Raw genomic sequence first — 16951 nt, forward strand, 5'->3', positions numbered from 1 at the left:
CCTTCAGTATAAACACTAAGGGTGTTACGAGTCCCCCCCATTCACAGGAAGAAAACCACTAAACACATTTTGAATGCATTCAATTTTTATTTGGTTATACAAGTGGAGGTTTTGCAGTTTCTTTCCCTTCATGACAATGTTCTTCATCACCTAGTTGATGAAGTTTTGAAATCAAAAATATACATTCAAACCTGGAGTTTGATCTCAGAGCATCAGGCATGAACTGTTGTTACTCTGTTTTTAGATACTCATTATCAATCTCCCCTGCGATATTATAATGAATGTAGTGTAACAGTGGGGGAAAGTTCCAAGCACACTAGATAAAGAAATGTTTACACTAATTCGTCAGCAATAATTGTTCTTTGTTTTGTTTGTTTCTTAGCCCTAACCAAATATATTTAACACTAGGAAATGTAAAATATTAAATAAAGGCTAAGGTTAACAAAAGGCACCAGCATAAGAAAAATAAATGCTTCCGTGAGCCTTCAACCCTCAATCATACTTTGCATCGGAATCTCACCAGTCGCATGTTTTATATAATGCAAATGCAGCTCTGCCATGTCATCAAAGCCCATGTCACATTCAACACACTCCCATTCCCACACCTTGTGCTCGCTCCGCACGTTTGCTTCCTGCGCCGTTGGTGGCCGTTCGGTTTCTGATTGGATAGATTCAGCCGACTCGGGTGCTTTTGAAATCGTAGCGTGATGCACCGGCTCTCCACAATCCAACACTTCAGGGTTTGTGTCCATTTCTCGCTCCTCTTTGACACGAGCGAGAATTCTCGTTTCAATCACTTGGTCCTTTGCAATATTTGCGGAATTCTTGATTTCGCTGGACCCAACGTGAACCCCGAGATGCTTTTTCCGATGCGAAAATAGATTTTTGGGATGGGAAAAGCTCTTCTCGCAGAATGTGCACTGGAAAGGTTTTACTCTGCTGTGGGAGTTGTAGTGGATCCTGAGCTGTTCAGATTTGCCGAAGCTCTTGAGGCAAATCTTGCATTTATATTCCATCCGATTGTGATCCTGCACGTGTTTATCGAGCAGATGTTCTTCTTTAAAGCCTGTGGCACAACTTGAACACCAGAATGGGTTCTGTTTATGAAAGTCGACATGAGCCAGCCACGACTGCACAGAAATGAAGTCTTTGTTACACTGGTCGCACTTGGGAGGTTTTGATGTAAAGGAGCTGTGAACTCTCAGGTGATCAAGTAGCCGTGCTCGCCTGATAAATGACATGCCACACTCTGGACACTGATAGCTAATCAGATTCTGAACACTGGACTCTGGACCTTTTGACAACATTTTTTCATGCAGCCGTAGGTGTTTTCTGAATGAAACCCAGTATGTATAAACCTTCCCACAGATCAAGCAGGAGTGGATACTCCCACATGGCGTCTTCGCTGAGCCTGCGGCTCCGTCAACATCTTGTGTGAAGCCTGAGGGGTTTGTCTGCAACGACCTGCTCGTGTCACACTCATCTGCATCACCATCTGTGTCTCCTCCATCGCCTGCGTTCCTAGAATCCAGGTCAGCTGCAGGACGCATGTCGTCTCCCGTCTGCGCCGCCTCCTCTTCCTCGTCTTCCAGGGCATGCTGGTGCAGGTGAGTCTGGAAGACGTCCCAGTGTGTAAACCTCAGCCCACAATCCTTGCATACAATGCTGCACCGGTTGACTAGAAAATTAGAAGAATGACCAAATTAGACATTTTCCAAGTAAAGATAGGCATTTCAAGCACAGCAATTTGAATGTCATCAAGTTATTATGCAGTATAGAACATAAACGAGCATGTATCTTCTAATTTTATGAATAAACTATTTTTTCTATGACATTCCAGCGGTTCAGAAATAGCCTGGTCGTTACTGGTAAAGTTACCAATGTTTAATTTTAGTAGGTAAAACTTCTAACACCGAGTTGGAGTTCTACTCTTCGTTAACAGATGGGTGGGGTGGTGGGGTGTTTATGGTTGGGGGCTTGCGCAATAAATAACTATATGGCCTGGAGTGTCAACAAATTTGGACATTTAAAATATTATAGCAGGAAACAAGGCGTGGTGATTTATGATCAGCAGACCAATTAGTAAATCTTTTTGGATTTACATTAAAAAAATAGACAGAATAAGTAAAAAGAATAAGCAATAACATTTTAAAAACAATGCAAAAGTGTACAAAACAAAAACTTCTCCATGAAGCCATTTTCTAAGTATTTCATGCAACAATGGTATTAAGACAACTTTCTAATCAATAGCTATATCTTTAAAAGCAATTCTGCTGAAATCCACATGTACATTTATTGATTTGTACTTTCCCTTCTCTCAAATAAACTAAACGCGTTAATAACCCAATACACGACCAGTACTTAGTCAGAAGTGAGTGCCAAAAGTTCTCAACAACAAACCAGACTAATGATTCCACCAAAAACATGCAGAATGACTAAATAGAGTTTAAATTAATCACATAACCCAGTTATTCACGCAGAAACTAATCAATTTATTTAACTTTTTAGAGCATTTAGTAGTCAACAGGTATATTGGTCATCTAGGGGAAAAAAACAGATGTTCATAAAATATAGCAAAACAATACAAATACTTTTACCCATCCAGAAGTGAAAAAGTAAACTATCCTACATGAACAAAGCACTATTTTAGTTAAAGTAATGAATAGTTTTTCCACAACTTAGAAATATAACACTGAAAAGGAAACATAGGCGTTTATACATCAATTAATGCTAAATGATTTGCATGTAACATACCATTTTTTGTGTTAAATTTGTTTTCATGGTAGTAAATGCTGTAATGTTAAACAGCAGGACTTTCTTTAATACCAATTCACAACAGCAGTGCACATAATTGTATCTACTCTCTGCTGAACCTCAGGCTTTTAAAATAGGACAAGCTAAATTAGTATTAGTGGTGCAGAATTGTTGTTCATAAACTTTGAAATATGTAGTGTGTCAGCTATGATTTTGCCTTTTAAGGACAAACATGTACATGCATTAATCTTTCCAAATATTCTTTTTATATATTTAGATACGAACTGCCATAATTCAGCCATTAATCCCCAAAGAGATTCAGTCATGATAGGTCTATTTAAAACCGGGACAAATTAAAACTATAATTGTGACATTATAATATAAAAAAGGGTTATTCTTAAACATTTGTATACGTACTAATCCAGTGTAAAGGAAAGCCTGGGAAAAGGAAAATAACCTAAGTTAACAGCTCTGTTGTGCTAAACATGTTTTGCCTTTTTTTTTTTTTTTTTTTTTACATTTAAAGAATCTCCAATAATCAAGAAATAAAACAGGGAAAGCATGTTTCTACTTAGCCAAAACACAATTCTAACAAGGAATGTTGTAGCTTAACATATTAAAGTAGTTGTGCAACCTCCAAAAGAACCACCACCAAAAGAAAATCAACAATCTACAGTGTCTTCACTTCACTCTTTTCCTGGTCCTATAGTCACTTATACTCCACTGGCATGTTCAATGTAGTGCTGGTGCAAATCGGTTTCTTGACAAAAAGTAGTTCCACATTCAAGGCAAGTAAGGCCATTCATTGGTCTCTCCTGAGGAGCAGCAGGGGCATCACTCTGCCTTTTGTAATCGCCGACACATTCCTGGTGATGATCGATTAGGTCCTGGATGTCACCGAAGGTCCTGGGGCAAATGGAGCAATGATACAAGTCGTTGTTACAGTGCTGACTTTCATGTTTTTGTAACGCAGTTGGTGAAAGAAAGGCTTTGCCACAATGTTGGCACTTATGGCTGCTTTGTGACTGGCTGTCTGAGCTAAGTGTAGAGGATGGAGCGGACGTCCTACTGGTGTCAGCAGAGGGGACGCTGGGTTTTAAAGGCTTCGAGGTCATCGCAGCGCTGAGCCTTAAGCGGACCTCGTTGGGGAGACGACAGCGTACTTCATCGTGCCAGACGAGGTGTTGCTGCAGCTGATTCTCAGTCCAAAAGCCGTGGCAGCACAGGGCGCAACAATATGGCCGGCTCTTTGCCTTGGTCTTGTGGGCTCCCAGTTGTTCCTCTGTTTGGAAAGCTTTCCCACAATTATCACACTTGAAGAGGCATTTGGCCGTATGCTCAGACAGACGGCTCAGAGGTTGGGAAACCTCAGCCATGGTTTCAGGATTTTGGATCTCCTGTTTAGACTCAAGCTTTATGTCCAGGCACACTCTCTTATGGTCCAGGAGGACGCCTAGAGAACCACACTGCTTCCCACAGTCAAGGCATGAGATAAACTTCACAAATGGGGGGTCTGATCTGATTTTCTTCTTTCCTCTGCCAACAGGGGTATTTTTCACCTTCGCTGCACTGTTGCCTTTTCTCTGTGTAAGCTCACTGGGCTCCGTTTTAACCCTCAAAAGAGCCTTGTTTTTACCTTTGGTCCTCTTCGAGTGGGCCTGCCATTTGTGGGCACGCAGACCTCTTGCTTTAGCAAAGGTCATAGAGCAGAGGGGACACTGGTGGGCTTTGGGCTTCGGTGTCGATGACGTGGACTCACTCCCATTCAAGTTGACATCAACCTGTTTCGGGGCTTGATGATCTGCAGTGTTACTATGCTCGCTTTCATAATGGGCATCAAGAAGTGACCCTCGCTCAAATGTTTTGTTACACTCTCGGCATGAAAACTCGCTCTCAACACTTAGGTTTGAACTGTCGTGTGGCACAGTTTTGGTTCGACACAGAGGGTTAAACGTCTGGTGGCGTTGGAGAACACGGCGGTTAAAAAACTGTTTGCCACATTTGTGGCAATGAAAAGGTCCGTCCTCTGCCTTGTGGCCAGCCGATTTCAAATCGTCATCTTTTAGCGAGGGCCGTGAACATTTCTTTTCTTTGTGCCATCTTTTGTGGGAACCGAGGGCCGAGTTGGACATAAATCGCCGCCCACAATCTGAGCAGTGAAATAGTCCTTTGTTCGGCTCTTCCTGTTTAGGTTTCTTAAGCATTGCAGACATAGACAGTTTGGCTTTCGCGACAGACTTGTAACCCTCAGCATGAATTCTTTTATGAAAATTTAAAGCGCCAACTACTGAAAAGCTTCTGTCACACTTTTTGCATTTGTATTTCAAATTGGTTGTACTTGAGTTTTTTAAGTTGCCTTTGTGTGTTTGAATTTCCATCTTTCGCTCCCCGCTGACCATTTCAGTCTTTACCTCAGTGTGTACTGGTTTTTGCTTAGAGCTTTCCTGTGTGACAGCCACATTATTTGTATGCAACGTTAGAGTATCATTATTTTCTGAGGCTTCTGTCTTGCAAAGAACTACTTGACTGTCTCTTTTAATGCAAAGCTTTTGATGAGCCCGCAAAGAGGTCTTGTTGTTGAAATGTGCGAGGCATGTTGCACACTGCAGATCCTCCAGCGCGACGGTAGATCTTGGCGATGACGGCGAGTGCCTGGTCTCGTACCCGTGGCTTTTCATGTGAAACTGACGCGCTTTGGCCCGCGAAAACAGCTTCCCGCAGTCAGGACAGCTGTATGTGTTCTTTTTCAACTGCTCGACCTGATGCTGGAAAGACTTAATGGGCGGCGGGAGTAACTGGTCGCTATGCACAACCTGGTGTCTCAGGAGGCTGGAAAAAAGACGAAACGACCGGTTGCAGAGTTCACATTTGTGATTTCCGTTTTCATGTTTTCGCATGTGCAATGCCATAATGCCTTTGTGACGGAACTTTCTACCACACACTGGACATGCAACCTTGAAGCGTGGGTGTCCATTAACAGAGTGCAAAGATCCTGTGCCACCTTTTCTGAGCCTCAAATCTGTACACTGAGTCTGACTTTGCGTGTGGTTAGAGAAGGCGCCAAGAGACCAAAACCCCTTCCCACACCGCTCACAATGGTAAATCTTGGGGCCCAGAAGGGTTTTCTTTGGATTGTATTCTTTCTTAATAACAGAAATATTCTCCTTTTTTTGTGCGGAGCAGTTTCTCATGTGGTTAAATAAGCTAGCTGCATGCGAATAAGACATCATGCAATCTGGGCATTGAAAGGGTTTTCTTTTGGGATGATGCAGCTGATGAGAGACTAAAGCAGACAACCGTGTGAAGCATTTACCGCACTCAGTACATACCAGATTTTTCTTCGCTAATCCCTCTACCTCATTATTATCATCCCCACCACTTGTGTTATGAGTCTTGTGTTGTTGAATGTGACTGCAGTGTGCTGCATAGCTATTGGCCTCGTGGCCACATGTGTCGCATGTGTGAGCTGCCACTGACTGACCTTGGGTCTGCTGTTTTCTTTTACGAACGCCGTGCCACATTCTGTGAACGCGCAGTGATGAAGCGCTAGAAAACCAACGGCAACACTCTGGGCAATCAAATCTCTCCCCTGTCGTCTTATTCTCGGCTTCGCTCGCTATCAGTGCACACTGCTCGTCAGTTTGCTCAAAGTCAATTTCCACAATTTTCAAATCCATCTCTGGCTTTGAAACGAGACGACTGGTGGAAACTCCAGCGTCGCCATCATCTCTTACTTCCTGATCCGATTCACACAGCAGCTCCAAATCAGGATTCAGGTCTTGGACGGGCTCATCCTCAGATTCACTTGCACTGATCACCTGTACGTTGAAGTCCCCAGGTTCATAACCCTCCAAGTCTTCATCAGTCTCATATACATGTGCGTCTTCTTCGGCCACACTGGTCGAAAGCACGTTCTCCGATTCCACTGTGTCCTGCTCAGCCTCTTTACGGACACTTTCCACCGTTTCCTGTTGAGTTAGCAGAGAGGTATGCACCTGTGCCTCCTTCTCCGTTTCTCTGAAAACATCTGTGTGCTGGAGCTGATGGGAGTGAAGTGCCGAGGCCCTGGAAAACTTCAGCCCACAGTCTTTACATTCAAACGCCTTCTTCTGTAACTGACACACTTGATGAAGAAAGGACTTTGCCGGGGTTTCATCACTGTGCGCCATGCGCTGATGTCTATAGTAGAACGTTTGCGTCATAAATACTTTGCCACATTCCTCACATGGGAACCTGTTTGCAGCCTCATTTGAGTGATTAGCATGCCATCGCTTGTGGTTCAAGAGGGCAATATGGCCATTGAAAGCCTTTTTACACTCACTACAGTAAAAATCATTACAGCTTTTCTTTGGTTTGTCTATCTTTTCCTCTGGAGAGCATTGACTGTTGCGGCTAAATCGCTGATGTGTTTTAAGGCGCAACAGAGCAGTAAAAGCTTTACCGCATGAACACTTAAAAGTCTTTTCAGGAGTATCAACAGTCTGGTTTTCACTGGGCTTGGCTTCAACAGTTGACTCCTCCGTGTGGAGTGCATCGCCCAAACTTTTGTTTCGTGACTTGACTAACTTTTCCTCATGACAACGGCGGTGTGCGTCAAGAGCGGAAGCGCGAGAATAATTCCGCCCACAGGATTCGCACTGAAACGACTTCTTTTTCAAATGTTCAAGGTCGTGAAAAACGGATTTTGAGGCTTGTTTGTGCGAGCGCTGATGGTTGAGGAAATGTCCAAACACACCGTAACATTTCCCACAGTCTGAACATTCATAGGCGTGTTGCTTGGTTATCCCAGAATGTATTTGACCACTAGGCTCCTTTTGAGAGGTTTGACCATGGCTCTTCTCCATATGCGAGAATAGTTCACTTGGTTCAACAAATGATAGTGAACACCAAGTGCAGAAATTAACGCTTTCATTGTTCTTTTCCGCATCATGTAAACCATCCAATTTGTTGTCTAAATACATGCTTTCTTGTGGGTGCTGATGTTGATGCTCCAAGTATGCCGACTCCTCCCTGAAGCCTTCTCCACAATCACGACAGCAGAAAATCCCTAAAAATAGAAAGGGGAAAATAGGAGGTCAAAGCCACTCCTGTTTCCAGAGAACGAAAGACAGAAAAAAAATACCTAAAATCACAAAAACACAGGTGAAAATCATATCTTTATTTTAAAAAAGGTGATTAGAGTTTACAATATAATCAAAAGGAAACTTTCCAAATTATATTATCAAAATGTTGTTCTGGATATAACAATATCAATAAAAATACTCTAATACCATTACAGAGGGGATAATAAATACAGCACTAAATCAAAATGTGATGTTAAATTATAGTTATTTCATAGAAATGCTCGCTGCAGAACGTGTTGGATTCTTAAATAGACAAATGTTACGAAAGCATCACGTTGAAATATACAATGTGGTGCTTTTAAAGGAAGCCGTTAAAGAAAAACATTGATTTTCTTAACTCCAAACTTGATGCTACTTTCACAATCAAATCATATCTCATACACCAGCCCTACTTACAGAATTACTTAAATAAATGACTTATCAAATCAGAAACATCTGATTACAGACCTATTTATGCCCATTAAAGACATTTCATGTTCAATGTTAATGCATAAATTCTGTGTTCTACTCTGTTGTCTTTTGTATATTTCTCGTTTATTTGTATATCATATGTACGACGAGAGCAATGTGTAACCGGAGTCAAATTCCATGTATGTGTACACACACATGGCCAATAGAGCAGATTCTGATTCTGATACATTGGCAGGAAGAAATAGTGATGAACCGCAGAGCTAGGTTGAATATGCAGTCTGAGATCACACCATTAAAGTAAGAGAGAACGCAACAACATTTAAGATATTGTGATGCTGCCTTCAAGTCATGGTTTGGACAGAGAAATTAAGTACACAATATGCTAGATTAAAGCAGAGAGAACATTGTTGTCTGTTGCCCAACACAAACGGACGCCACAAAACTAGTTAATGTTCTCTTCGCAAAAACATGAAATGCTTTTTTGTTTTCGCATTGCCATGCCATAAAAAAAAAAACTCCCTCCGCCTATTGTTTTTTAGAATGCCAGTGTGCAACAATCAGAGTACTATGATTTACTCATTTCTCAATCGAACATCTGTGGATTGTCCACATGCACGATACCCACAGAGAGTTTTTATAAGAATGGCGGTTAACAGTATGCCAAATCAAAACTCAAGGTGTCTTTTTGACCCGTGCTTAATCTAATCAAAACATAAAATGAGTGTATTTAGGTCATGTTGGCTTCCCAGAAGTTATACAACCATGTCAATTTCTTACAAAGAACAGGCAAATACTTCAGTTACTATTGTTCATTATTTGGAATAAAAAAGGGTCTTTGTTAAACACCGTCAATGGCTGTGGTGTTGATTTGACACCATTTGAACCACGCATTGCGTGATCTAAAAGGCTATGTTAATACACAGGAACTGCCTCAATACAGTAAAAGCTACATTAACACAAAATCAAGAGTTTGTTTCTGCCAGTCAGTGTCACCGTCTGAATCAGGAAAGCTGTGATTCTATGTAGCTCATGAAGCTACACTTACATTTGAAGAATACACGGGTCAGAAATTCAAAGTAAACCTTGTTGGGAAAGCATAAGCAGGATTGGTCAAAAGTGGAGAGCCTTAGATTTAACCTGCGTCCTCATACATGTAAAGCATACCCTTTATGACACAACTACCTGTGCAGATGTTGCTAAATGTATAATAAAGGCCCACAATGCAGTGCTTCTATGGCTTCTCAGCTTGGCCTCATGATAAATAGTCAAATAGTACACCAATAGCATATTCTTTTACATCACTACATAAATACTCCATGTAAAATATGTATATATTATGTCATGTTGAAATGCATATATTATTGGCATGCTGTTGCTTGTTAATTCAATATACAGGACTCAGCATCCATTAACATGACATAGCCACGAGGGCGGAGGATAACAAGGGCGGAGGAGAACAATGCAATGCAATGCAATGTTATAATAATTGTCAGCGTGATGCATTTCCTTTGCATGTTTCCATGTGCCTGCCGTGAAGTTGGTTTCGGAGGTCACCACGCCTGCTACATATCAGTTCGTGATGACATCGACGTGTATCTAGGTTAAGTGAGCACGACTGGATACTTACGCTCAGCGGTATCCTCGGCCGATGGAGACGCGTCGTTTCCCGATGGTGTGTCTCCATCGCGGGGCTCGTCCCCAGCTCCGTCCTCTTTGATCGCCGAGGCAGCAGCTGCGTCCATCTTGGAGCGTCTCTGTGCGGTGACGCTAGCTCGCTCGTGCTCGTTAGCGTCACAGCGCCACGGTTCATTAAACGGGAGTTTGTCTCGTGAGCAGTAACTCAGCGGAACAAGGCGGAGAGAAACGAGGATGCTAATCTAGTCCCGTTCCACATAACAAGGACGCATATTTTGTTATGTTTTTAGCAATGCGATTTATGATAAACGCAGCTAGCTAGCTGTTACACACACACAGACACACCAACACGCGCGCGGCGCTGTGTTGCTGCGCGTGCATCCGTCGGCGGAAGTGGATTCTTCTTCTGCTGCTTATTTCCTTCAAGAAAGACGGTGGCCTGCAGCAGTGAATCCAGCACGGAGCCCACTAACTAAACAGTCTCAATGTAAAACACCTGACTCTCAACGGGTGCTACTTAGGATTAAAAAGGTTAACAGTTCATATTATTACACTTTCTTTTGTCCATACTGACTACACCAACACATCACATACATAGTATAGTCAATTATTCCTGATTAATATATTAATCATATCAATTATTTATATAGTAGTCATATTTGTATTATCTGAGAAAAACTTTCCGGTGAGGTTCCTTCAGACAGTTAAATAACATTGTGTTTTAATCTGTTTCTAATAAAAAGAGCCATTCGTTTTCCACTAGAGTGAAGAAGTACACTTAATGAATGACATATTTTGTACTATGAGAATTATGTCTGCATGTTATGAATAAGTCCGATTTGGGATGAGGGATTCCAGTCCCAATTTACCAGATTAATGAAAGCGACTGTGCGGAGCATTTGTGTTCTTCCTCCAGGCAAGAAAAATGTCATGGAGAAAATGCGTAATTAACCACAATTTCCCTTCATCAATCGTGATGCCTACTATTTGCAGTTTTCTTCAAAAGAAAAATCCAAATGAACAAAAACGTTTTAACAGTACTTGACTCCCTCCATGTCACTTCCTACTTTATGTCCATTGTCTTCACAAACCAAATGTAGAGGGGAGAACATTTAGCATTTATGAAAACTTTCCAAACCAGGATTTAATCCTTTTGTTTGTTGAGTGTTCTATTATACAATGTTAACATTTTAAAGCTTAACCCTGAATTAGGCTTCCCTAACAAGTACTGTTCATCACAACATTGTAATCAAAGGCAAGTTTTATTTAATTCAATATGTAGACATCATGGGGAAATTTCTATTTCATTCCATGCTAAAACAATGGATAGAGGTAGAAGGTCACATGCTTTTACTTAAGACGCTGAATGTTAAGACACACAGGAATGGTTTGTTTTTGTACAAATGGGCAACGTGTTTATTTGACAGTAGTAATGTAGTAGTAGTGATTTTCATTCAATTATTGGGCCACCAAAGCTACTCAAATGCCCATTGTCATAACAGAGGAGATGGGATTCAGTACTCGGCTAAATCTACAGTAATGAAATCAAAGCATTCAGTATTCACAAAAAATACATTGTATTGTACTCAAAAGGGGACTTAGTTTTATAAATATGGGTACATTCCAATCTGAAATAGTAATTCTGGAAAGAGATACACATTAAATGATACTCATCAGTTTACAGTAGGTGCTAAGTACTGCCGCCCAGAATCTGTTTAAAATCTCATTTTAAAGTTTATCAGTCATGACATATTTCCAGTAATTAGCTGAATTTCACCGGACCGATGGAGCAAAAATATATATTTTATATTTCATCAGTTTGTCTTGTCAATATGATAAATATTAATGACTACTTTAATACAAAATTAACTATTTGACAACAGTGTCATAATAATTTTGTAATGACACTTTCTCCGTTAACAATAATCACTGTTCAATTTACAGAGAACTCTTACTGTGAAATGATCTTTACATGTAACTGTCACACTTTGTTTACACTTATTTTCACTTTGACCAAATTACCATGTTGAGAACTCTACTTGTGAAATATTTGGACCCAGCCAAAAGCATTGCAACTCCAAGTGCGTCCCAACAGGGCCGTGATGTAGTCAGGATGAACACAACCACCCCATCCTCTCCTCCTCAAAAGCAAAAACATGCATTTCTTTAAGGTATCTTAGAAAGAGTTGCTCTGGGTTTTGGGAGTGAGGTCACATTGTTGAGTCGACTTTAAGCACAAACTAGGACTAGAATACGAAGACAGCAGACATGCAGACTGTACTCATAAAAGGCACACCGTATACTGTACAGGAAGAAACAGTTAAAATGGTTTAGGACATATGAACAGAACTATAAAAGTACTAATATTATGCCAATCTAAATACCATTGGCAATAAATGAAACAGACCGCAGAACCCCATAAATCTGCACCGCTCAGAAGTAGCTTAAACCAGTTATTTGGTTAACTTATATGCATTTAAAAATGATAACCTAATTTAATGCCACAATATAATGTGTACACACCCTTTATTACAAACTCCCTGTGCAGTCGAATTTGGCGCTGAAGCTTAAATGTGATTAAAGTGTGCAGATCAATTTTACTTACATTTTGTTATTCTAATACCCATCCACTCAACTGGTCAAACTGCACTATTGAGGGGCAAATAAACGTGTAAAAAATAAAACACACAAAGTCTTGGTGCTAGGGTGGAAATGTCAAATCTCTCCTTGTGCATGTTGCAAATAATGCATTTGTAGATCGAGCTCCCGGGGAAGAGAACACCCACATATCATGCACTGGAGAAGCCGTTCTGGGCCCAAAGGCAAACGGGGTCCGACTTTGTGAGGTTCTGTCCGGGGGGCAAGCTGAGGTAGGGGCAAGGACTGTTTTATGTGTGGCCTTTCGCTCATTGCTGCCTGTGGTGTGAAAAATATATTCGTGGGTGGGGGTCTTGAAAGTGTGACAGAGTGAAGAGGATGTGGGCCGGGCACAGCCAGAGGGGGGAGTGGAGCAAGTGGAGGTGTGAAAAAAGGAGGCTGATTTATGATGATTTGCGTGCCCGTTACCATTGGCTGTTGCTGCAGCGCCAGTCCATTCCCTGGTTTGAGTTGCCCAGTGAGCAGCGTTTGATTGCTTTGGAAGCCCCATACTGGCGTTCCCAACCCATGGCCAAAATGACGAGGCTCGTACTGAATGGAGATGGGAACCTTCTGTGTCGTTGTGTGACTCTGTACACTGGCCCAGGTCGATGACACCTGCTTTGGCTGCAGCTGAAAATCTTGAGCTTTTACTAATTTCTCAGGGTTTATAGTCTTTGGATTTCCTGGCGGCGTTGGTATGTCCCACAAGGCGCTACCTACCCCGTGGGAAACAGGAGTTGAAATTGGCATAGCACTGCTTTGGTCTATTTGAGCTGCAGTGGACACATCTGCTGTGCCTGAAATCAACTGCTTCTGCAGCTTGCATAGCTTCTCTGGCTGGCTAACAGTCGACGGCATTACTTGAGGATTACTAACGTCCCAACCTCCAGTGTCCACTTTTGTAGGAGGCGTGGATGGCTCCTTTTGTATCGCCACTGGGGCACCTGTCCATCTCGGCAGCTGAAGCTCTTGACCAACCTTATTTGGAGAGCCCTGTGAATTTGCTAGCAGAGGTGGTCTTATACTCCACAGAGCTGCCCCGTCTATGTAGGACAAAGGAATAGAAAAATCATGTTGCACAGAGCTTGTGGAAGCGAGCACTGTGGATGTGTTTGTGTTACCCCAAGCAACAGGCTTGAGCTGCCCCATCTCACTCACTGTTGACGTGCTGGATTTGTTTGGCACAGCTGTCACGAGGGAGCCGACAACAGCAGCTGCAGTCTCTTTCATGTGCGATGACTCTGAACTCTGAGCAGATGTGGGGCCCGACTGAGTTATTAAAGGGCTATCTGCCCAGCCCGGACCCCTCTGATGGTGCTGCTGCGACGATGGGACGAGCATTACCTCCCCACCATCCACTTTCCACTGCACCGGTTGAGGGTGTAGCTCTGACAGCCACGCCTCCTTCTGCTGCCTGCCTTGTATTTCCATGCGAGGTGCGAGCACGGGAAGCTGTGGCTGGCCCGGCCTTCTGTGCAACTCAGCATCTCTCAATGCAGAAACTGGATATGGAGACTGCTGAGAGCTGATCATTCCGGAGCTTCCTAATGCTCTGGACCAGCCCCACATGAGCCTCCCTCCTCTCCTCCCCCGGCTGCCTCTACCTCTCATCCTAGCGCCCAGCGGGAGAGAATTATACTGTCCGAAACCCTGGCGCTTGCGAGTGTGGATCTTCTGGTGCACGAGCAGGCTGCTAAACCAAGAGAAACTTTTGTGACACTCGTCGCACCGATGAGGTCTGTCTCCCGTGTGTGTGTTCATGTGATCCCGGAGCAAATAGGCTAAGCCGAAGCTCTTGTTACACAGGTCACACTTATGCGGTTTGTCACCATTGTGTGACAACATGTGGTGCTGGAGTTGGGTCTCGTCGCTGTAGCCTTTGCGGCAGCTCGTGCAGCGGAACGGTTTTTCCTGATGCAGCTTTTGATGCGTTTTCATGTTCTGCAGGAAGGCAAAGTCCTTCCCACAGTCTGGACATTTGTATGGCTTCTGGCCCGTGTGGATGATGAGATGTTGCTGCAAGTAGCTGCCGAATCTAAAGCCCTTGCCACACACTTTGCACTGGTAAGGCTTGTCCTTGGAATGTATGCGCATATGCAGCTCTAACACTGAACGGTGGCGGAAGGTCTTTCCACACTCGGAGCACTTGTACAACTTAATACTTATGCCATCGCTTCTCCATTTCCCCTGAACATTATCGCTGCTTAACGGAGTTAATTGATTTTTAGGCGGTGTTGCCGCCGTTTCTAAGGGTTGTGCTACAGACTTGTGGACACTTAACATATGCATATTTAAACTAGATTCGTCATGATAGACTGACGGGCATTGGGGACAGGTTTGTCCTTTTTCCCAGTGCTTATTTTCCTTTGGAGGTTTGGGGGTCCTCTCCAGCGTCTCATGCTCCGCCTCGTGAACAAGCATGTGGACTCTCAGGTTAGCCGGCGCTAAGTAGGTCTGGGGACAAAGGGGGCAGTTGAAAGGTTGTTTAGGGTCATCGCTCTGGTGCGCGTTCTCTTTTCCCGGCCCTCGAACTGCCTCTTGTGCTGACGTCGGGGCTGGCTTGCAAGGCTGTTCAGCGGAGGGGTTGTTTTTGAGCATTCTGTGCTGGCGGCAGTGCGCCTTCATGTTCTGGGCAAAGGCAAAGCGTTTGCCACATTCAGGGCAGCGGAAGGGCTTCTGGCCGGTGTGCAGATACTGATGCTGATGGAGGAGGCTGCTGTACTTGAAGGTCTTGCCGCAGATGTTGCACAGGTAAGAGCGCATGTTGTCCGTGTGCTTGCGACGGTGGTCTTCCATGACGGAGTAGTGTTTGAAAGCTAGGCCGCACTCGGGGCATTCGTAGGGTTTCAGGGCGGCGTGACATCGCTGGTGGTAGCGCAGGGCCATGCTGTTTGGGAACGTCTGACCGCACTCTTGGCATGTGAAGATGCTATCCTGGGAGTGGAGCATCATGTGCTTCGTGACAGACACCTTGAACTGGAACTCTTGGCGGCACAGGGGGCAGTGGTAAGGTTTTTCTACTACGTTGCAGCAGCTGTGGTCCCTCAGCTTGTCCACCATCGGGAACATCATCTCACATTCTGCACATTTAAAACGTCCCTCCGTCTTTGTTTGCGTCGCCTTCTTCGGAGGAACAAGTACTTCCTCCTTCTCTTTATGTTCATTCCTGTGCTTGATGAGGCTGCTGCGGTGCTGAAAGGTAAGGCCGCATTCTTTGCAGGTGAGGGGCGTGAGCTCGTCCTCGTGAGCGTGGAAGTGGCGGTGGAGGTTGAACGTCTCGCGGCGGGTGAACCTCTTCCCGCACTCCTTGCACACCAAACGGCACTTTTTGGGCTTAGCTGTCGAGTTCGCGTCCCCTTCACGGTCTGCCTCGTTTTCCACCACTTCCTCTACCGCCGGCTTCTCGGCCGGTGCCGTCTCTGCGCTCTTCTCCTCCTCCTCCTCCCCCTTCTTCTTCTTCTTCTCCTCCTCGATCCGCTCCGCATCAACTTTAACGTGATCAACGCGTGCGTCCCGCTGCATCCCTCCAGCACTCTCCGTGGCGCTCCTGGGGTCTGGAAGGGGAAGCACACATGACAAGAATAACTTAGCGAACAGATAATAACAGTGAGCGATCCATCCGTCGTGCATCTAGCTGACCGCACGCGACGCGCGCCGCTGACCCTCTTTAAGTAAGGACCCCGGGGTGCTAGCTGGTGTTGTTATGGTAATTACATTGAGCAGAGTTGACTCGTGTACCGGTGCTGAGGGCTGCAGCTCGGGTTAGCCCAAGCTAACAGCAAAGAGACATTTACAACGTTCGCGTACCGCACTGATCGTTTCCACGCGCGCGCGTTTTCGCCTCCCGGTCGTCGTCTTCGGACCAGTCGAAAGCCCGTCGCTCGCCGCCACGAGCCTCGGCCATTTTTTCAGCCGATGTTAAGTCCTCCGTTGAATTACATGTCGGTTTTTTTCCGGCTCCGGCACCGGTCTCGACAGTAACCCCCGAATGGCTTGCAGCCCACGAGCCGTCGTCCCCCACTCGCTGCTCGCCGGCGGGGCTCTCCGCGGGCTTCTTGTGCGTCGGTTCATCTTTCTGATTCGAGCTGCATCCCGACTCCACCGCGTCGGTCTTCTCCCCAGATGTGTTCACCTCCTCCGCGGCGGATTTCTGTCGTTTTGGAGACTCCGACGGGTCTACGGCGGCCATGTTTCCCCCATGCACCCCCTTGTTCAAAACACACAAGGATCATGCTAGCCGAGCCCAGCCAGCCAGAACGATTCCGGTCAACACTTTCAAAATAAAACAACCTTTACTGAAAGTATAACTCGAAGCCGTAATTATACATTTCCCTTCTTACACACCAGACGCTCCACAACCTAAAACATAACCATCAATATTGCATTCA

The 16951-nt window shown here is 44.3% G+C and overlaps 2 protein-coding genes across 6 annotated transcripts; both read right to left on the reverse strand.

Annotated features, from left to right (window-relative positions):
* Nucleotides 1-70: 70 nt before the first annotated feature.
* Nucleotides 71-10315, reverse strand: si:ch211-261d7.6 (zinc finger protein 184). Of its 4 annotated transcripts, none has more exons than XM_034553360.1 (3): nt 9916-10304; nt 7718-7801; nt 72-1678 (listed from the first exon to the last, which is right to left on the reverse strand). In XM_034553360.1, the coding sequence occupies exons 1-3, from the start codon at nt 10028-10030 to the stop codon at nt 486-488; spliced, it is 1392 nt and encodes a 463-aa protein (XP_034409251.1). In that variant the 5' UTR covers nt 10031-10304; the 3' UTR covers nt 72-485. The 4 variants fall into 4 exon arrangements, with proteins under 4 accessions (XP_034409252.1, XP_034409251.1, XP_034409250.1 ...); XM_034553359.1 differs by having other exon boundaries at nt 98-1678; nt 6236-7801; XM_034553361.1 differs by lacking the exon at nt 7718-7801 and having other exon boundaries at nt 71-1678; nt 9916-10315.
* Nucleotides 10316-11311: 996 nt separating this feature from the next.
* Nucleotides 11312-16801, reverse strand: zgc:66448 (uncharacterized protein LOC327401 homolog). Of its 2 annotated transcripts, XM_034553145.1 has the most exons (3): nt 16371-16801; nt 13722-16117; nt 13464-13606 (listed from the first exon to the last, which is right to left on the reverse strand). In XM_034553145.1, exons 1-3 carry the CDS (start codon nt 16750-16752, stop codon nt 13583-13585), a joined length of 2802 nt encoding a protein of 933 aa, XP_034409036.1. In that variant the 5' UTR covers nt 16753-16801; the 3' UTR covers nt 13464-13582. The 2 variants fall into 2 exon arrangements, with proteins under 2 accessions (XP_034409034.1, XP_034409036.1); XM_034553143.1 differs by having other exon boundaries at nt 11312-16117.
* Between the last annotated feature and the right edge of the window lie 150 nt (nt 16802-16951).

Source organism: Cyclopterus lumpus, chromosome 16 (assembly GCF_009769545.1).
Source record: "Cyclopterus lumpus isolate fCycLum1 chromosome 16, fCycLum1.pri, whole genome shotgun sequence".
NCBI lineage: Eukaryota > Metazoa > Chordata > Actinopteri > Perciformes > Cyclopteridae > Cyclopterus > Cyclopterus lumpus.